The sequence below is a fragment of the Panulirus ornatus genome, chromosome 10, assembly GCF_036320965.1.
Source record: "Panulirus ornatus isolate Po-2019 chromosome 10, ASM3632096v1, whole genome shotgun sequence".
Taxonomy (NCBI): domain Eukaryota; kingdom Metazoa; phylum Arthropoda; class Malacostraca; order Decapoda; family Palinuridae; genus Panulirus; species Panulirus ornatus.
In genome coordinates, this window is record NC_092233.1 from 12,437,742 (window position 1) to 12,461,741 (window position 24,000).

Genomic DNA, 24,000 nt, shown 5'->3' on the forward strand with positions numbered 1-24,000 from the left:
CTCTGTTCTTCTTTTGGAAAATTAAAAAAAAAAAAAAACGAGAGGGGAGGATTTCCAGCCCCCCGCTCCCTCCCCTTTTAGTCGCCTTCTACGACACGCAGGGAATACGTGGGAAGTACTCTTTCTCCCCTATCCCCTACATATATATAAATATATATATATATATATATATATATATATATATATATATATATATATATATATATATACATATAGATATATATATTATCACCTTATTATACTTAATCATTGTTTCCCGCGTCAGCGAGGTAGTGGCAGGAAACAGACGAAGAATGGCCCATCCACTCATATACAGGTATATAAACATGTATATATCCGTATATATATCCCTGGGGATAGAGGAAAAAGAGCACTTCCCACGCACTCCCCAGATATAGCGGGGGGCTGGAAATCCTCCCCTCTCGTTTTTTTTTTTAATTTTCCAAAAGAAGGAACAGAGGGGGGCCAGGTGAGGATATTCCAAAAAAGGCCCAGTCCTCTGTTCTTAACGCTACCTCGCTAACGCGGGAAATGGCGAATAGTTTAAAAGAAAGAAAGATATATATATATATATATATATATATATATATATATATATATATATATATATATATATATATATATATATATATATATATATATATACATATATATATATATTATCATCATTGTTTATTACACTTGATCTCCGTTTCCCGTATTAGCGAGATACCGCCAGGAAACACACGAAGAAAGACACATCCACTCAAGCGCACACGTATATACATATACGCACATACATGTACATATACATACATATATACATAAACATATGAATACACATGCATATACATATACACATGAACATGTTTATACTTGCCTTCATCCATTCTCGACGCCACTCCAGCCCACAGGAAACAGCACAAATGCGTGAAGGGAAAGATGAAAGATAACGTACACATTTTCTTCTCTTACCCCACACGCGGCAGCGTCAGGAAACAAACAGAAAATTCGCGTCTCACATTCATTCTCTGGCTGTCATGTGTAATGCACCGAAACCACAGCTCCCTATCCATATTCAGGCCTGGTAGACCTTTCCATAATTTACCCCGGACGTTTCACATGCCCTGGTTCAGTCCATTACCGGCACGTCGACCCTAATATACCACATACCACATCGTTCCAATTCACTCTATTCTGTGCATATATATGCATATATATATAAATTTATAATTCGCTTGTGAGTTTGGGAAACTGTGTGAAAGAAAAAAAAATGAGAGCAAAAGTAAATAGATGCATGGCTTTCAGGTTTAGCACTGGAGAGAGACATTATTTGGGGGTGCGAACCTGAATAGAGAAAACTTGGAAGTGAAATGTTTTAGTTACCAGGGAGTGGACATGGCAGGGAATGGAACTATGAGAGCTGAAGAGTGAGTGGGGTAAGGCTGAGTGGGTCATGAGAACACTGAGGAATGTGAGAAGAGATCGCTATAAGGGAGAGCAAAGGCAAGCATGCTTGAAGGTTGAGTAGTCCCAACGGTGGATGTGTTGGAAATGAAGTATATGAGAACAATATGAGGTGTGAGGAGGGTTAATCGGAGTAGGTAATGGCATAGTAGAAGAGAAGTGCGGTAATCAGAGGGGTATGGTTGACTGAGCTAAGGAAGGAGTGCTGAAATGATTTGGATATATGGATAGTATGAAGGAGAAGAGGTTGACAAAAGAGGATATACGTGTCAGAAAAGGAGGGAACAAGGGGAAGGGAAAGACGAAACGAGATGGTAGAATGGGGTGAAACAGATTTTGAGTACTCGGGGCCTAAACATGCAGGAAGGTGAATGGCGTACACGGGATAGAGTAAATTAGAGCGATGTGATATACAGGGGTCGATGCTCTGTCAAGGCATATGAAGCAGCCGGGATAAACGACAGAAAGGTCTGTGGGATCTGACTGTGGATTGTGGGGAAAGCGGCTGTGGTTTTTATGCATTACACATGATAGCTAGAGAATGGATGTCAGAGAATGAGGCTTTATATTCGTCTATTTCTGGCGCTACGCTGATAATACGGGGAAACAGCGAGCAAGTGTGAAAGAAAAAAAATCGAAAACGATCTTATGGAACTTGCATCATCCACACAATAATAGTAAATAAAAATAAATTAAAAATTAAGAAACTTAAATCAGTGGAAATCTAATTTCCAGTCCTTTTTCAATTTTCATATTTTCTTATATATGTCGCCGAGGACTGCATTCATACCTTAACGAATGAATACCTGAAAAAAAGGTATTTTCTTTTTTTTATTATTCGTACACAGTGCATCTTAAATACCAAGCACCTGCTTAAGATTTCCTCATTTTGAAATATCTATTCCTACGGTCAAAAGATGAAAGTGGTTTCTCTCGCCAACTCTATTCTTTTTTTCCGGTCTTCTGCAACACCAGATGTAAATATAGTTTCCACCAAGAAGACTTGAAGACAACCATTCTGAAAGCGCTGGGCGGGACAAAGGCGTTCAATATGGGAAGATGGGTGACGGAACGCGCCTGCAGAAACCTATTATATTTATCGAACACCATTCTGATGCGTTTCCCCTCTCTTTACCGCAGCCCGGGGCTGTGTTCACCAGAGCCTATGCCTTCATGCAGCATCTCTTGACACCCTCCCACACAGCTCTACGGGTCGTGGCACTGAAGGACCTTCAAATTGTCTGCCTTTGTTTGGAACTAATGACTTGAGCTACCTAAGCCTGTAAAGAACCCTACTTTCTGTGGTTTTCTTCGAGGTCAAATATATCAGCGACACAGCAGTACATGGGAAATGTAAAATGAACACGGTTAATTAATCAATAGGGTACATTTCATTTCTTAAGTATCATTACACTCTCCTGTTATACTTTTAATGGGTTTATGGAACATTGGAGCGAAGATGTGACACGTATAGTAAGAGAATTCTAACCCCACATTACTTTTATGGTTTATTACTAAACCTATGCTATAGAAATTCCACGGGGAATTCTTGAGGGTATGCTCTGTGAAGCATTTATCATAAGCGTTCTTCTTTAAGAAAATTCAAACGGGAATGAGTAAGTACTTCAATGTTTAGCCATTACAAGTGACTGATGATGATGTTCATCTCAAACAACTGCCTTCGCGTACAGCACTAAGAGCCATGGATCAGATCATATAGTCTGACCTAAGTGTTACCTCCCTCACAGTCTTCGCTGGTTCTCCCGCTGCCTCATATAACTTTACTAAACACCGCATAACCTCCCAGTACAGATCACATCCCGTTAACTACACATCTGGACACGCAGACTCATTACTGTTGCTGCATACACTTCCCTCCCTGATCTAGAGTTAATGGAAGTGTAAATCAGGCGACGATGATTGTCCTCAAACGCCCCTCGTTCACCTCTCACCTCACCACCTCTTGCTGTTTTCTCCACGTCTATCCAACGTGCATTGATGTGTAAATCTGTGACACTATTCTCAATGTGCAATGGACTGTTCTTGGCGTTTCTGACACGTACGTCCCACTGACCCTTGAGTCACACTATGTACATGCGATGAATGTACGATCAGTCATAACACTTTTCAAAATCAAAATAGCTAAATAAACTAATGTTATGCCCATGATATACATTCCTCAATCTTCTCGGAACATCAGGAAAGCTACAATAGAAAACGTTAAAGTTAAGGGGCTTTTATTTCTACCATTTTTAAGGTATTTTTCTTTAAAACTCTTTGGTCTTTGGTGTCCGTCCTCCACCAGACTTATAAATGGTCGCCATCCCTCTGTCCAATCCGACACCTCTTCCTCTTTCCTTTTCCCTTTCATCACTGAAATGGAAGGCCAGATCTTCTCATTTCTTTCTTCGTTCCATTTCATTCACTTCAGTTTTTTTTACCATTAACTCTACGCCGAGATGAGTTTCTATCTTTACAACTTAATCTTTACTGAAATGTAAATCTTCGTAACAATAGCCACAGTCGCCTTAACCCCGTGGAAATCTGTCATTGTGCTGAGTTACTTCACTTGTACTGCACGAGAGCACAAGTCCTCACTCCTCCCCAGGTGTAGCCTCACGACTCGCCAGGTGCACCATCTCATCACTGGGTGGGTGTAGCCTCACCACTCACCACACTGGCGAGGTGTGCCCTCACGACTCACCATCTGTCTCACCTTAACAAAAAAATAATTAGTTTCAACCTCACTGCTTGCCCTCAACACTCACCATCTGCGTCCCGTCACTGATCCTAAGGAGTACCCTCACATTTCACCAGACATACCACTCCATCACTGACCCGATGTAGCCTCACCACTCACCAGACCCTCACTGCTACTTACCCACTCACAAGACCCTACCTCATCACCGGATGCATCCCCTCAATGCTCTCAGGTGTCACAAAGTTGTGTCTAGCCTTTCTGTTTCAATTTCTGTAAGGCATCTGAAGCTGCATCCAAGATGATCCTTTCGGGTCATCTTCGTCTATGTTTTCCCCTAAATGATCAACAACACTTGCAAACATTTCAGATTAATGAAAAGCTATTAAGCTGATAGGCTTTACTCCTCAATTCCGCATGATGGAGAGGAAGCCACCAGTTTGAACAATGAAGAATGTAATATCTAATGGGTAACATCAGAACCTAATCAACACGAAGGTACATCAGGATTTCCAAAGACAGTTTGTTCAGTTTCAGGTTACCGCATCTCCAGGAACAACGGACGGCAAAGTAGACACTTAAATACTCGTGAAATACGAAAAATTCTCGGCTAGGGTCAAAGCTATTAGGCGTGGTACTACAAACCTACTCGCCTATGTCACTTGATACAGCAATCTAAAGTACATATGATTATCGTAGCGTAGTTACTGGCACTTGTGGTTAGAGTGACATTACATCAAGCACAAGCATACCTATAGCTCTGATCCGTCAGTTGATTACTACTAAGCAAATGTAAAGTATGCCACGAACAAAAGAAGGAACAGAGAAGGGGGCCAAGTGAGGATACTCCCTCTAAGGCTCAGTCCTCTGTTCTTAACGCTACCTCGCTAAAGCGGGAAATTGAGAATATGTATGAAAAAAGAATATATATATGTATATATATATATATATATATACATATATATATATATATATATATATATATATATATATATATATATATATATATATATATATATATATATATATATATATACATATATGACTCTGAAACATTTTTTTTTCGTTCTTTCTTTTTCCATATTTGACAAGTTATTTTCACTACAGTGTCCCAAAGAGAATATGATTCTTTTTTTTTCCCATGAAGAATTTTCAGTTTTTTTCCCTATATATTGTCTGGTGCGCTTCGTTGTACAATGATCCTCGTGTCCACATTTGTAGCGTGGGCGTTTTCTGTCCACTACAAATAGATAAAATATCACATCCACATTTCGGACGCAGATGACGAAATCTTTTCATTTTTCCCTGGTTTCCTACGCTAAACTCACCTGGACTGTGTTCGTTAAGTTGGTAGTTCGGGCCCCTTTCATCTCCATAGTTCTATCTCTCGTTTCCGTATATGCTATGGAGACTTTGGAAGCTCTCCCCATGTCATTCATGGAGCATTCATTCCACACTCACAGGTGTGGTGTATACTTTATTCATTTCAGGCAATGACTCTGTCGACATCACGTCACAGGAAACTTACGAAAGTCAATCTAATTCTCGAGGCTAACTCTAGAATGGCTTCAGCAAATTCTATATTCTGTTTTGTACTCATGACAAACTGAAGTCTGAGAATATCTTCATATCTCATTTTCGTAGCGAGATAAATGACAACCCGAAACTAATATTCCCCCCCAAATAAAGAGATAATATATAGGAAAACAAAAGGGGCTCGAACGTAGACCGTCTACGAGCGCACGATCTAGTATCGTACAGTCGAGTGCTTTAAAAGTCCGGAAATCTTAGTTCGTGGCGAGTCTAAACTGCACCGACCACTCTGCCTGCGCGCGCCTGGTCAGACACAATGTTCGGAACAGTTTCGAACACGCGTGTCGCCTGGACAGGTTTACATCACTGTCCAAGGCGTAGGTGCGAATCATCCCCCTCTCTAGGTGTCGACTACTGCAGCAGACTAACGTCCACAGTTCAATAGTTGATTGGTTAAACTGTTCGTGGTCCCATGCTTCACTTTTTTTTTTTCATATCAAATTCCTTGTGACAGACTTACAGGGGTTGTACTGTGTCTACTGAATACATATATACATATATATAATTTCTTGGGCCATGTAGGCTTTCAGACTCAGTGAGAAGCATCGTCGCCACAATTTTATTCGTCTTGGAAAACTTCCATCTTTTCGTAGTCTATCCACTCTCAAAATCCTATACTTCGTTTAGATTTCCTGGGTCTCATGTCTCTCTCTCACTTTCCAGGCCTGCCAGCAGGGTTTTTACTTCCAGTTGGTACCCAGTCAAGTGCTATTTCAAGTAATGCTTATACACACATATATATATATATATATATATATATATATATATATATATATATATATATATATATATATTTTTTATACTTTGTCGCTGTCTCCCGCGTTTGCGAGGTAGCGCAAGGAAACAGACGAAAGAAATGGCCCCCCCCCCCCATACACATGTATATACATACGTCCACACACGCAAATATACATACCTACACAGCTTTCCATGGTTTACCCCAGACGCTTCACATGCCTTGATTCAATCCACTGACAGCACGTCAACCCCGGTATACCTCATCGCTCCAATTCACTCTATTCCTTGCCCTCCTTTCACCCTCCTGCATGTTCAGGCCCCGATCACACAAAATCTTTTTCACTCCATCTTTCCACCTCCAATTTGGTCTTCCTCGCGTGTCGTAGAAAGCGACTAGAGGGGACGGGAGCGGGGGGCCAGAAATCCTCCCCTCCTTGTATTAACTTTCTAAAATGGGAATGGGATATATATATATATATATATATATATATATATATATATATATATATATATATATATATATATATATATATATATATATATATATATATATATATATATATATATATATATATATACTTTAGTTACTGCCTCTCTATTAAAGTGGTTCAAGTAACCGAGACGAAACTTTTTTTTTTTAACTTATGATGAAGCAGAAACTCGCATATTCTATTGTCAACACTTTCTCTGTCGTGAGTTGATTCAGCAACACTGGACGAGCCTGAACTATTGCTAGGTCCATTTCACACATGTTGGTCCCTAGTTCCATCAACTGCCAAGTCGTTTAGACCGACCTGTCAATACTGTGGTACCTGCCTTATGGCTGATTGCTTTCCTGCTTGCACGAGTACCAGAAGGACGTACAGAGTGGGGTCTGGTTCTCGTGGCTTTCACCAGTTGATCAAATCGTTAGATTCAACATTCATACAGACACGCATAAGAAGTTGAGTGACAGCAGAAAATGTTCAAGAGATGGGGGCTTCTACGAATGTATAACACCTTCCCCATATAGTTCACATAGGTAACTACACATATGATTATAAATATATATATATATATATATATATATATATATATATATATATATATATATATATATATATATATATATATATATATATATATATATATATTTTTTTTTTTTTTTTTTTTTTTTATACTTTGTCGCTGTCTCCCGCGTTTGCGAGGTAGCGCAAGGAAACAGACGAAAGAAATGCCCCCCCCCCCCCATACACATGTACATACACACGTCCACACACGCAAATATACATACCTACACAGCTTTCCATGGTTTACCCCAGACGCTTCACATGCCTTGCTTCAATCCACTGACAGCACGTCAACCCCTGTATACCACATGACTCCAATTCACTCTATTTCTTGCCCTCCTTTCACCCTCCTGCATGTTCAGGCCCCGATCACACAAAATCTTTTTCACTCCATCTTTCCACCTCCAATTTGGTCTCCCTCTTCTCCTCGTTCCCTCCACCTCCGACACATATATCCTCTTGGTCAATCTCTCCTCACTCATTCTCTCCATGTGCCCAAACCATTTCAAAACACCCTCTTCTGCTCTCTCAACCACGCTCTTTTTATTTCCACACATCTCTCTCACCCTTACGTTACTTACTCGATCAAACCACCTCACACCACACATTGTCCTCAAACATCTCATTTCCAGCACATCCATCCTCCTGCGCACATCTCTATCCATAGCCCACGCCTCGCAACCATACAACATTGTTGGAACCACTATTCCCTCAAACATACCCATTTTTGCTTTCCGAGATAATGTTCTCGACTTCCACACATTCTTCAAGGCTCCCAAAATTTTCGCCCCCTCCCCCACCCTATGATCCACTTCCGCTTCCATGGTTCCATCCGCTGACAGATCCACTCCCAGATATCTAAAACACTTCACTTCCTCCAGTTTTTCTCCATTCAAACTCACCTCCCAATTGACTTGACCCTCACCCCTACTGTACCTAATAACCTTGCTCTTATTCACATTTACTCTCAACTTTCTTCTTCCACACACTTTACCAAACTCAGTCACCAGCTTCTGCAGTTTCTCACATGAATCAGCCACCAGCGCTGTATCATCAGCGAACAACAACTGACTCACTTCCCAAGCTCTCTCATCCCCAACAGACTTCATACTTGCCCCTCTTTCCAGGACTCTTGCATTTACCTCCCTTACAACCCCATCCATAAACAAATTAAACAACCATGGAGACATCACACACCCCTGCCGCAAACCTACATTCACTGAGAACCAATCACTTTCCTCTCTTCCTACACGTACACATGCCTTACATCCTCGATAAAAACTTTTCACTGCTTCTAACAACTTGCCTCCCACACCATATATTCTTAATACCTTCCACAGAGCATCTCTATCAACTCTATCATATGCCTTCTCCAGATCCACAAATGCTACATACAAATCCATTTGCTTTTCTAAGTATTTCTCACATACATTCTTCAAAGCAAACACCTGATCCACACATCCTCTACCACTTCTGAAACCGCACTGCTCTTCCCCAATCTGATGCTCTGTACATGCCTTCACCCTCTCAATCAATACCCTCCCATATAATTTACCAGGAATACTCAACAAACTTATACCTCTGTAATTTGAGCACTCACTCTTATCCCCTTTGCCTTTGTACAATGGCACTATGCACGCATTCCGCCAATCCTCAGGCACCTCACCATGAGTCATACATACATTAAATAACCTTACCAACCAGTCAACAATACAGTCACCCCCTTTCTTAATAAATTCCACTGCAATACCATCCAAACCTGCTGCCTTGCCGGCTTTCATCTTCCGCAAAGCTTTTACTACCTCTTCTCTGTTTACCAAATCATTTTCCCTAACCCTCTCACTTTGCACACCACCTCGACCAAAACACCCTATATCTGCCACTCTGTCATCAGACACATTCAACAAACCTTCAAAATACTCATTCCATCTCCTTCTCACATCACCGCTACTTGTTATCACCTCCCCATTTACGCCCTTCACTATATATATATATATATATATATATATATATATATATATATATATATATATATATATATATATATATATATATATATATATATAAAGTAAAGTGTGTGAAAGGAGAAAGCTGCGAGGAAATGTGAATAAGAGCAAGGTTATTAGGTACAGCAGGGTTGAGGGACAAGTCAATTGGGAGGTAAGTTTAAATGGAGAAAAACTGGAGGAAGTGAAGTGTTTTATATATCTGGGAGTGGATTTTGCAGCGAATAGAACCATGGAAGCGTAAGTGAATCATAGGATGGAGGAGGGGGCGAAAATTCTAGGAGCATTGAAGAATGTGTGGAAGTCGAGAACATTATCTCGGAAAGCAAAAATGGGTATGTTTGAAGGAATAGTGGTTCCAACAATTTTATGTGGTTGCGAGGCATGGGCTATAGATAGAGTTGTGCGGAGGAGGGTGGATGTGCTGGAAATGAGATGTTTCAGGACAATATGTGGTGTGAGGTGGTTTGATCGAGTAAGTAATGTAAGGGTAAGAGAGATGTGTGGTAATAAAAAGAGTGTGGTTGAGAGAGCAGAAAAGGGTGTTTTGAAATGGTTTGGTCACATGGAGAGAATGAGTGAGGAAAGATTGACCAAGAGGATATATGTGTAAGAGGTGGAGGGAACGAGGAGAAGTGGGAGACCAAATTGGAGGTGGAAAGATGGAGTGAAAAAGATTTTGAGTGATCGGGGCCTGAACATGCAGGAGGGTGAAAGGCGGGCAAGGAATAGATTGAATTGGATCGATGTGGTATACCAGGGTCGACGTGCTGTCAATGGATTGAATCAGGGCATGTGAAGCATCTGGGGTAAACCATGGAAAGTTCTGTGGAGCCTGGATGTGGAAAGGGAGCTGTGGTTTCGGGCATTATTACATGACAGCTAGAGACTGAGTGTGAACGAATGGGGCCTTTGTTGTCTTTTCCTAGCGCTACCTCGCACACATGAGGGGGAAGGGGATGTTATTCCATGTGTGGCGAGGTGGCGATGGGAATGAATAAAGGCAGACAGTATGAATTATGTACATGTGTATATATGTATATGTCTGTGTGTGTATATATATGTGTACATTGAGATGTATAGGTATGTATATTTGCGTGTGTGGACGTGTATGTATATACATGTGTATGGGGGTGGGTTGGGCCATTTCTTTGGTCTGTTTCCTTGCGCTACCTCGCAAATGCGGGAGACAGCGACAAAGCAAAATAATAATAATAATAATGTATATATATATATATATATATATATATATATATATATATATATATATATATATATATATATATATATATATATATATATATATAAACATACATACACAGTCATACATTTATACATTCATTTGCATGCATACATTAAAGCAGCGGAGAGAGAGAGACGAACAATTCTTTTTTTTTCATTAATTTGTATATTTGACGTATGGTATGGATTCAACATTTATGACATATCGCCGTTGAAACCCATTATATTCAACAGCGATTGTTCATTTGTGCAACGCAAACATCGAGTTCACTCAGTAGACCCTTGGGAAAATATATCTGTCTATCCATCTCTCTATCTATCTATCTGTATAAAGAGAGAGAGAGAGAGAGAGAGAGAGAGAGAGAGAGAGAGAGAGAGAGAGAGAGAGAGAGAGAGAGAGAGAGATCGTTTACCGTGAAGTCATTTCCCCTGGGCATTACCCTGGTGTTTACGTATCCCCTTCTGTCTCTTGAGAGGATCAGATGCTCCTCTTCAACCAATGTTTACTGCTTCATGGGCCTTCATGGCTGTCAGGTACACAAACCCTTTCCCACTAAGTCGGGGATCGAGTTAAACAAATGACGTTTTGGGTCAAAATATATGATACTGGTAGGTTTAAATAGAGGCCGAGCAGTATAGGTTTATTTTATTCCTCTGCATACTGACTCAAGGGTATGAGACACTTGAATTGTCTCCATGAACCAGTAACAGAATAGCTTCGATCATTGGCTCGACGACATGAACCCATAACTCAACCATATGAAACATTCATCCAGGAACATACGCTGTAAACACAGGTGCATACAATCACGACCATAACACTGTAAACCAGTAACACAACATCCTGAAGGACTGCTATAGACTTCTTCTTAAAAACTTAACCCCGTGATTAATGACGTGATTAAACTACAGCTATAGTACCATTAACCATTATGCCGATGCCTGAAGTAGAGATACAGTGCCATGAATCATGACACTATGGCCTGAACCACTCTTATGACCCCATGAACCACGACAGTAATGCCTGAAACTGTTATGACCCCATGAACAATGGCAGTACTGCCTAAACTACTGCTGTTATGGCCCCCATGAACCAAGGCAGTACTGCCTGTACCATTGTTACAGACTCGTGAACCATGACAGTGCTTCCTGACCTACCGTTATGGCCCCACGGACCATGACACTACCAACTGAACTAGCATCAGAGCACCATGAACAATGACACACCTGCTTGCAACACTTGCAAGATCTTTGTTATGAAACCACAGCCTCTTATCTCGTGACATGGCACTCTGAACCTTGACTGAAATGACCTAAGCCGGTTTCGAAATGAAACGCCCTTTTTGATGATCAAACAAAAACAAATGATTTCAATAAGTCTTATATTTCATAGTGATACATCAACAATAAAGAACGTTCAGAGTGGTAGTGTACAGTATACCTTAAGAACCCAGTCGTGATCAAGATGACCATGTAGTGTACACCTTAACAACCCAGTCATGAACAGGATGACCTTACAGTGTACACCTTAACAACCCAGCCATCGTCATGCTATCATGTGAGGCAGTGCTTAGGGGACGGTATCGTATCATCTTAACGGGATAAACTTTAGTAAGATACCACAAGGACGATCTCAAAGTGGGCTTCCTGTCTTCGCTAGACAACGCTAAGGCACTGAGGATCATCCGTACGTAAAGCAAACCACTCACAACCACCCATGTGTAAAGCAAACCACTCACAACCATCCATGTGTAAAGCAAGCCACGGACAACCATACATGCGTAAATCAAGCCACTGACAACCATCCATTTGTAAAGCAAGCCACTGACAACCATCCATGTGTAAAGAGAGCCACTGACGATCATCCGTACGTAAAGCAAGCCACTGACAACCACCCATGTGTAAAGCAAACCACTGACAACCACACGTGCGTAAAGCAAGCCACTGACAACCATCCATGTGTAAAGCAAGCCAATGAAAACCACTCATGTGTAAAGCAATTTGAATTGTTGAACCAAAAAAAGGAAAAAGCTTCGCCTAAAATGAATGCCAGGTAAGGAAAATATGCCACACTTTCTAGCATAATACAACGAGTCTAAAGAGTAACTAAGTCCATGGCAGAACTTGTGGATGCTTTGCGTGTAAAGATCACCGTTCAACTCCCGCGTGAATTTCAGATTGGTACGTAGACCGCCAGATGAAACGGTTGTCCAAATGAGATTAACGCACTCACGTCTTCACGGACGTATCAGCATCACTGGCAGACCTACCTAAACACATTGTGATTCCTGAAGGAGACAACAGGTGTTCACCCTGCTGCAGCTGTTGACACCCTCTGTTCCGACAGACTACGTAGTATGCTGTCGTCAAACTAGGCAACCCAGTCGTGTGTGATAATTCTCTGACGAAACATGGTGACATGATGAATAACGTCCCCCCCCACAGGGACTTAAAGACCGACACTGTTAGAATGGTGATACCGTAGAAAAGACAGCTGCTGAAAGCGTATACATCACACCTGCAGAGATAACAGAGACGACGTTGGTACATGAGTGCATGGAATGGTATCAGATGTCGACCCTGATGATCGTGATGGTGTTCCGGTAATGCAGCAAGGTATAGCGTGGGCATGTGCGAGTGCAGCAACACTGAGGAGTGTTGACGGGCGTGGGCATATGCGAGTGCAGCAACACTGACGAGTGTGGACAGGGCATGGGTATGTGCGAGTGCAGCAACACTGACGAGTGTGGACGGGCGTGGGCATGTGCGAGTGCAGCAACACTGAGGAGTGTTGACAGGGCATGGGCATGTGCGAGTGCAGCAACACTGAAGAGTGTTGACGGGCGTGGGCATGTGCGAGTGCAGCAACACTGAGGAGTGTTGACGGGCGTGGGCATGTGCGAGTGCAGCAACACTGAGGAGTGTTGACGGGGCATCGGTCCGTGATGTTTTTTTTTTTTTTCGAAGTGCAATCGAGATCGTCGACAGCAACAGTGAGGAAACAATCGTATTACCACCTCCGTGTTGGATCCATTCCTTCACAAGGACAGCAACACGGGATCGAGATGGTCTGCGTCACTGACCAAACGTAGGGGGAAAACTTTTATCCTTTTATTGTTCGCTGACGAAAAACAGAAATGACGAACAGGAGCGCTGTGGATGGTGTCACAGTGAAGGCCACTGATGCGGATATTCTCATGTGACCTGCTCTCATGGCTGTGATGGAAGGGTCTTTCTGTCAAGGGAGGGAGGGTACAAGAGAAGAGGACCGCCTCTCCTCTCCCTCCTACGATAAGATTATCACTAAGTCATCCCAAAGCATCGTATTGCGCCGTACAAAGTTTCTGCTGCCCATAAGGATGGTATCAGATCCCAGGCAGTTCAGACAACCTCGAACATTGTCAGTCGGTGCTGTGTTCTGACGTCTATAGGCATAATCATAACTCTAATTCGCCCTACCTCAGGTGAGACAGATCTAATAAGATATAAATACACTACGGTAGTGATGATTAATCTAATTTCCTTGTGTCTTTCAGAATAAGCATAATTCTGACAAACTCTGATATCCCATAAGAACGTTTGATAGTAATGCTGTGTTGGGCTAAAGCCACCTAAAATTAAAATAAAGGGGGAAGAAAGATAAATCAAATGATTTTGGTGAACAGAAAAAATAATCTAATCTTTTCTGGATAAGATATAATACCTTTTCTTGCCATTCTCTTCAAATATCAATTCTTCAAGATATCACAAGCAACCACATTCGACTTATAAATGATCATGTAAACTTTCAGGAAACACTAAATCATCATTCTCGCACTGAAGATCACAAAAACACCTGAATATTTCTTCAAAGAAACCAGTACTGAAGAAGGATTCAATATCACCTTCCGGATCTCTCACTGAATACTGTTAAAGGGGATATTCTTAATGAAGACATTACTCTGGCTTATACAGAACCCATTAAAAACTAATTTGGAGACTGAGAAATGCAGTGATTATGTAAATGCTTAACCAGGTGATATATTTCCTCGAGAAAAGTCATACGACTGTTTATCCAAATCTTTCTTTTTTTTTCACTAAATAGGAAGCAGATACTACGATACCGAAGACGAACGTGAATCATTTTTTTTTCTCTCTCTTCTCAAAAAGACAAAATGTTTATTACCTTCCACGAAGTCACCATTTCACCACGGAAAGAAGGAAAAAAAAAAGAAGAAATTAATTTCTAATCAAGATCTCGCTAAATCGTTCTGGGGTAAAAAAAAAAAAATATTACATCACCAAGACTGTGGACTGGAACTTGGCTTTTAAGTTCTCTTTCAAGTCAGAACTTTGACTCAAACACCAATTCCTTTGCTGGTAAAGATGAGGAGGTTATGCTTCAGGAGGAACTTAAATGGCATATGTTCTGAGTGAGATTCAACAGCATTAATATACACAAGACAGAAGTATCAATCTTGCAGACAACTACATCACGGTAATCTACACAGAAAACTGGCGTCAGATTTAGAAAATCCCCTTTAAAGAAGAAGCAGATGCATTAGACTAAACAGCAATGGTGCAATTACGGTATCCATCTCATGAGGAAGAAGCTACATCATAGGTACAGTTAGGGTATTCGGAGAGGCCACAACATAGGTTCAGTTAGGGTATTCGAAGAGGGTACTACATAGATACAGTTAGGGTACTCGATTCCATTTCATATGGAGGTTATGAGATTCTTAACACTGAAGTTCGATAATTGGATAATACAACTGTGGCAGAGAATAGCCTATCATCTTATCAAATAATCGATTACTCGAGATAATAAAATTATTCTGACTGATTATATCGAAGAGAATTATTGGTTTTCAATTCAAAGATCAGCAAGAAGTAAAAAAAATAAATTTCTTAACACCGAGCGTAAATACAAGAATTCAAGACACTGTTAGATAAAGACAACATAAACGCAAAGTAATAATTCCACATCGTCTAAATGACCCTCGGCTCCTAATTACAAGGATGATATAGCTGCAGATACTGAACATGAATTAATCTAAAAGGTAATTTGCTCCAAGAGAAAGCAAGTGATTTGGAATAACGGGAAGAAGATTCTGTGCCAGTCTGTAAGACGTTTTGGCAAGACATCGAGCCGAGGAAATGAAAGGAATCACTGTTGCAACTGGAGATAATAAAACTGTCTGGAAGTCGAAAGATAAAGATACTCTCATATCTGAGGGCATTTATATGGGCAAACTCCTTCGACATTACAGCAGGACCGCCTTGGTGCCACAGTCTTGTTCAAAATGGTCGGCTGCGAGTCGACTTTTGCTCAAAAAAACGCGGAATTTTACGGAATGACGAGCCATCGTGTTGGACAACAGCTCACAGAGATCCATCACAGAAAAAGAATAAAAAGAAAATCTGATGGATTTCGTATGTCTGATATATGATGGGCTCGGGGATCTACAGCGTAATGACCAATTAGCTGCTGATACTGCTATCATCACCTCCCAACACCAATGCACATGTCACTGATACGGATTACGTCTGGATAACAAAGGAACACACACCACACAAGGGGGCAACAGACACAACAAAGAACATCTGGAGTAAAACGTTCCAACACCACACTGGGGGCAACAGACACAAAGAACAAAGAACATCTGGAGTAAAACGTTCCAACACCACACAGGGGGGTCAACAGACACAACAAAGGACATCTGGAGTAAAAGGTTCCAACACCACACTGGGGGCAACAGACACAACAAAGGACATCTGGAGTAAAAGGTTCCAACACCACACAGGGGGGTGCAACAGACACAACAAAGGACATCTGGAGTAAAACGTTCCAACACCACACAGGGGGGTGCAACAGACACAACAAAGAACATCTGGAGTAAAACGTTCCAATTCTCTTCACGGCAACAATGAACGTGCAGAAGAGAGACACACAGACTTCGCATTATGTCACGAGTTCGCTCATACCCATCCTCCGCACCCACACACACACACACACACACACACACACACACGAACTAAAGTAAAATACATTAGTTGTGCCGCTAACTCGAACGTCGTTTCCGGTGATTAAGCGCTGGGAATTTCAGTGAATCAAGGAAATCTTAAAAATAACGGTGCCATAAAGGAGACCCAGGGCGAAATTCCGCGAGAGATGCTCGCAGTGAAAAGGAGATCTTTACAGCAGTGAAGGAGTGGAGGCCGACTGTGACACGCAGACTGGAGAAAAGAGAACGATAGGAAAACAGTGATGGTAAAATACCCATGTGAGAGAAAATGTGTTGAGTTGGATAACACGACACATTGAAGAGTATTCCTATCAATCTCAATCTTTTTTTTTTTTTTCTGTCTCGTTCTCTTCACCGTCCCTCAACTTGTACCAAAAATAAAATACAAAGAAATCCTCTTCGATCGTTTTTCCAGTACCAAGAAATTCACTGACGGGACAAATAAAAGAGAAATACATACTGATTTTTTTTTTCAAGTATTTTGAGAGATATTCGCTAGATGCAACAGGATAAGATTCTATAATTATTTCTGTTTCATTTCTTGGAAGAAAAAATACTTTCATCAGTAACGGATTTTGCTCTCGGTCGCAAATCGAAGGAGGCATTAAAATCTTAATCAGTTCTTAGATTAAAATGTTACGGCAGATTTGGGCATCTGATTTTAACTCACTTCGAAAAGAAAACTATATCTATATATATATATATATATATATATATATATATATATATATATATATATATATATATATATATATATATACACACACACACACACACAAGTAAAAGAGGAGGATTATAATTGACCAAAAAAAACATAACATTTCAGAGGCAAAGTAATTCGAACGATTTTTGTGGAGTGAAAGAGTGAGTTGCACACGACGGCTTTTGTAAGCCATGCAGTTCACGTCACCCAAACAACTTTCAGCATACCGCATCACGTTGAAAAATTCAAAAAAAAAAAAAAATACATTCATTCACATCAAAAAAAAGAAAAAAAAAATATCTGGACACAATTTGGCTACAACGAAAACGGGTTCTTTTAAGAGCAAATGACGCAGCCAGAAGTGGACGCGGGAAATGTAATGACATTGCCAAAGTTACATCAACTGGGGTGGGGGTTGTGCCATTATCATCAGCATGGCGGGTTGGGGCAATGCAGGACCAAAAAGGCACACCCGTAAGGAAACCAGAGGATTGGATATATAGGGCAAAGGGGTCGCTGATTACACACTCAGGGGCGCTTGAAAACACACAATGTCCCACAGACGCTAACATTTAGCGGCCCATTAGATTATATTCAAGTCAAATGTATTTCACACACAATGCCCAAGGATTGCTGTATGTCTCTCCCACATGAGACTGGGGTCAGTAAATGAAATATATCCTTCACATACAACGCCCGGAATACTAAATATGTTTCCCACATGATATTCAGGACAATAAAGTAACATATCTCCCATATATGATGCCAGGAACAGCATACGACATTAGGGACGATAGAGTAAAATACCTTTCACATACGATTCCAGGGACAACAATACATATTTCCCATACGGTCCTTAAGTAGTTCTGTATCTTTAACAACATCGTACGATGCCTGGGAAAGCAATATGTCTTTTTCCCATCTGATACTAGGCATAATAAAGATAGAGCAAAATATGTTTCTCACAGGATACTGGGATGTTAAAGCAATCAATCTTTCACATACAATGCCAAGGACAGCAATATATCTTCCCCATAAGATACTAGGGGAAAAAATATATATCTCACCTACAATAATAGGAACAGCAATATATCTTTCACATATGATACGAGACAATAATATATCTTTCACATACGAAACAGCAATATATCTTTCACACAGGATACGAGGGGCAATAATATATCTTTCACATACGATGCCAGGGTTAACAGCATTAAGTGTCACATTCAGGAAAATACAGCGCCGTAATGGGTAACGTTAATCATCAAGGGCAGTAATGACCCAGGCAATTAAAAGAGAAATCAGTTATTACAGGGAAGAGATTAAAGGTCGTAAATTTGACCACAGAGGAATAGGCAAGGATAAGAGATGGATGTCAAGGATTTTTCCAGTCCAGTAAATGGGAATAACTTTAGCAATGTTGCTGTAAACGTTGAGGATATGCAGAAATTAAAGAGAATTTACGATATCAAGGGAGATTTAGGGGACGTGGCCCGCGAGTGTAGAACTCCCTCCCCATACTGCACAATTAGGTAATTGCAATTAGGTAATTAGGGTAAAACAGAGTCAGGGAGGGGGCTCACTAATATGCAGTGCCAGAGACTGGTAACCAGTGTTCGGCCAACGTCATGTACTACCAAAGACTCTTAGTACTTTGTGTCTGGAACGTTTAACACACAGCGATAGAGAAGCACCAGCATACATTACCCACGTCAGAAGCTGTGGGAGCCAGCGAGACTCTGACATAGGTTCCTAGTGTCACACAGTCGTAGGATTATATGCATCGCCGAGGGCATTGTCCCCTTACCTTCAGTGGATACGAACATACAGGTGATCAATAATCCACGGCCATTAACAGGCAATGATACTTTCATTCTGGAAGGACTGTCTCCCTGTTTAAAATACGTTTCCTGGTTTACTCTCAGTCACTGCCTGGAGACGCAAGCTTGATGGTGTCTGATCCATCGATACGAAATGCAAAGGCAATCATCAAGCAGGGCCACGAACATTACAATACAGTGCCAAGGCCATGAAATGAAAGTGCCAGGAACCTAGATATTCACTGGCATGAAACTAATACAATATTACTTCGAGCACTGACATCCAATGGCACTGCTGCACTCAGGCGTCGCGTCACTAAAGTACAGTGCCATATACCAACATATACAGTGCCGGAGTCTACAGCACAGTTTCCAAAGCATACAGAACGATACACGGATGTATAACGTTTATTGGAAGACAGATGTCATACACACAGACCTTTTGAGCCTAAGCTGCCCTGGGTCAGACGTCAGAGCACCTGTGTTAAGAGAGGTTACCTTCAGTTCTTACCATTAGGGCCGCAAACGACGTGGCTCAGGAACAACTGATAATGACTGTACCACAACACAGTCTCCCTGGTCATTTCCCAGGACTTGGACGGTCGTATAACATGACTGAGAGTAGGAATGGGACATTGTTAATCTAAAAAAAATAAGGGGGGGATGGTCTGCCGAGGACAGCCTAAACCCAGCATATTGCCAACGCTGGTCTAAAGCTATACAGGCTTTGCTGTGAGATATTGCTTGGCTTAGACCTGGGGACAGCTGGGGGGGAAATTAAGGCAGCTCACGGATGTTAGGAATTTACAGACCGCTGTGGAAGGCTTTTAGTAGTTTCTGGATATTAATGCTGGAGACCCATATGTCCAATGGCGAGTGATGAAGGCGGACTGATGAGGGACTTTAGGCAACTTGTGGACTCATGATGAAAGATCTGTAGTCATCAGAACACACACACACACACACACACACACACACACACACACACACACACACACACACACACACACACACACACACACACACACTCCAGTTTTTACTTTTCCAAAAGAAGGAACAGGGAAGGGGGCCAAGTTAGGATTTTCCCTCAAAGGCTCAGTCCTCTGTTCTTGCCGCTACCTCGCAAATAAGGGAAATGTATTTGTATGGAAAATATTACTAATTAGCCAGACATGATGCTGCTGTTAATACGCTAATGATAAATTGCAAAAAATAAGTGTTTCATACGTTCATAAAAATAACTATTTGGCAACAGGTGTGTACATTGATTATAATGCATAACCACCTTCTCGCCTTGATGAGTTATCGTAATGAGTCATCTGTTCAAGACAGTGGCATTAACTAGCCATGGTTAGGGTCCCAGGAAGATCATAGGCTTCAAGTTAATGTGTTAGGGTCCCAGGAAGATCACAGGCTTCAAGTTAATGTACATAGGCTTCATGTGAATCACAAGCTTCAAGCTAATGTAGAGCAATAGGCTTGAAGCTAATGTATAGGTTACACGTAAATATGACATGCAGATCATCTTTTTTCATCCTCCTCATTACTGTATGCTTTCAGTCAAGTATAGTGGAAGTGTAGAATGTGAAGGTAGAGTGACGAGAATGGCTTAAAGAAAATGGAAGGAGTAGAGTGTGGCGCTGTCATGGAGTGGTGGGCATTTAAAGGAAACACAGGCCAACAGAAAATAAAGCATAAAGGATTGAACTGTTTGAACTCACATCACAGGCTACCTGTCGAGTCTTAAGATAAGATGCAGTGATGTTTCCCCCGCACACTTCACCAACTCGCATCAGTCAAGTTCTTCATATATCAACTCAGTCCCTTGACCTGTATATTTCCTTCGTGTTCGTGAATTCAGTTCCTTAAGCCAGGGTCTCTCCATTTACAACGGCTCATCCCAGGTCCATTACTCATATCTCGGTTAACTGCCCTTTTATCTCTGCTGGTTTGCCTCGCCATTGCCATACCTTCCTCAGTCGAGTCTGTATCTCGAGAGTACACACTCCACCACAACTCCTTTCCCCTTGATCCATCCCACAGCTTATCATTCCTCACCACAATTTCCTCTTGGACCATATGTACGTACGTACGTCTATACAGTCTCCTCCGCATTCCCATGTCCCGTACCTCAAGCAGGTAACCCTTATATACAATGCCCTATTTTGTTTCGACGTCAGGGTTCGCGTCTTGGGGTAAATCAGGTCATCCATCACCTCCAAGTCCTTTGTAAAAGATTTCCAGTCGCGACGCTTACCAGAGGAGAGTCATTTACTCCCTGACATTTATTCTAGTCTGAGTGAGGGAGGCAAACAGACGGGGCTGCTCTCCTCTTGTTATTATTTCAGTGATATGCCTTCTTATTTTCTTATTTTTCATGTCGCGACCACGGTAAGAAAATACGTACTCATACACACACATATATATATACGAACGTTTATATTCTCTCTCTCTCTCTCTCTCTCTCTCTCTCTCTCTCTCTCTCTCTCTCTCTCTCTCTCTCTCTCTCTCTCTCTCCCTCCCACACACACACACACACACCTCCCCTCCAGAAAGCCGGCCGTCAAAACGGTTGTATCCACCCCACGTCACCTCCAATGGACATGGGAAATGAGAGTCACAAATACTCAGGTATCGGTCGGTCGGTCGGTCGTCTCCTTATTACCGGACACCACGGAAGCAGGTGACTGGTCACTGGGATCAGTGCTAGGTCGGGAGTGGCCTTGAGTGAGCTAAGGGGAGTGCATGATGCCGGATCTGTGTGGGTGTGTTATATAGAAAATGGAACATTGCCAAGGGGTGATTCTCATCAGATGACGCATTCGCTAAGAGCGTGTTACTTCACCTACTCCCAGAGCAGGATGGTCCATCCACCCGCCTAGCAATTTTTTGAGATGTGGTTTGCATTCTTCTGGTTGGCTGGGTCAAGTGGATGGTCGATTACGTAGACTTCAGGCCTCTCCCGGCTGCCAGGGGCTATTATGGCCGTCTACGTCGTTATTCGGTAACCACTAAGAATTGAAAAAAAAACCTCGAACACCTTCCTCAAGAGATCAGGAAAATGTACCCCTATACCCGCTCTAGCTGCATGTATGGTCCTTCCATTCCTCCTTTCTTCTATATAAGTTAGTATAACCATTCTCTTTACGTAGATTATCAACATACGTGTGTAATTACCTATCTACCATCACCTATTCATGCTGAATGGGGATGGGAGTTTCACACTCGTGAGGGGCTCCCACTTCTTGAACATTCTCTGTCATAAATCACTTTATTTTGAATTTCTTTAGGTGTGTGTGTGTGTGTGTGTGTGTGTGTGTGTGTGTGTGTGTGTGTGTGTGTGTGTGTGTGTGTGTGTGTGTGTGTCAACAATTGATCCTATAAGCACATATTTCCTAATGTTGTTCACATTTCTCTCCTCAGGACGATGGTTCTCCTTCGGCGTTTGAGATACACATGGTGGCGGCTACATGGCAGACACGGCAGCCAGCTAGTGTACAGCGGAACAGTGCCATCGCTGCTGTCTGCCCTCCAGCTGACGACGCAATACCACGGCGTCAGCTAACGTCGACACAACGCAATACCACGGCATCAGCTAACGGCGACAAGACGCAATACTACCCACGGCGTCAGCTAACGTCGACACGAGGCAATACTACCAACGGCGTCAGCTAACGTCGACACGAGGCAATACTACCAACGGCATCATCTAACGTCGACACGACGCAATACCACCTACGGCGTCAGCTAACGTCGGACACGACGCAATACCACCTACGGCGTCAGCTAACGTCGAACACGACGCAATACCACGGCGTCAGCTAACGTCGACACGACGCAGTGCTACAGCGTCAGGAGACGTCAGACGACATCATAACTCTCTCTGTAACTCGCGGGAGAGAGAGCATATTCTACAGGGACTATGCCAGTCTTCTTGGGTCGAGAGAGAGGAAGAGACACCAGGTGATGAGGCAGTGCGACAACGCAAGTCTTCGCTGAATCTTCTGAGGCAACCCTGATCTTATCATCTAAGATAGATAAGACGGGTACAGAGTTTAACTTTTCACAGAACTGAATATGATTTTATAGCATCACTCTGGAGCGAAAGACAAGCTGTGCCAGCACGGTTAGAAAGCAGTGTCCTTGCAGACTTCTCTGATCGAACTCGGTTGACGTTTAGGAAAGGGGTAAGCAAACTTACACAAGAATAGCAAGAAAGAGGGAAAGACATCCCGTAGAGAAGACGAAAAAGACGAAAGGAGACAAGTATGAGGTACAGACTCCAGCTGCTGCCGTTGGGCGTTTATGTTGTTTTGGGTAAGTCTTTCCCAAATTCAGAATACTGATAAATACCTGCATACCTCTCTGTATGTATGCATCTGTATGCCTATATACCTGTATGTATCTGTATGCCTATGTATCTGTATATATGTATCTGTATACCTATATATCTGTAAGCATGTATCTGTAATACATGCCTATATACCTGTATGTATGTATCTGTATGCCTATATACCTGTATGTATGTATCTGTATGCCAATATACCTAAATGTATGTATCTGTATACTTACATACATGTATGTATGTATCTGTATGTCTATGTACATGTATGTATGTATATGTATGCCTGTATGCATGTATCTGTATGCCTATATACCTGTATGTATGTATCTGTATACCTATATACATATATGCA

General features: G+C 41.7%; 1 protein-coding gene across 1 annotated transcript in view; it reads left to right on the plus strand.

Moving 5' to 3' along the window:
* LOC139750795 (junctional adhesion molecule-like) overlaps positions 1-24,000 on the plus strand; it is a 135,815-nt gene that overhangs the window by 55,914 nt on the left and 55,901 nt on the right. Inside the window, exon 2 of the mRNA XM_071665541.1 lies at positions 22,727-23,620. Coding sequence (XP_071521642.1) covers positions 23,572-23,620 — 49 coding nt within the window. The 5' untranslated portion in view covers positions 22,727-23,571. The remainder of the gene's footprint in view (positions 1-22,726; positions 23,621-24,000) is intronic.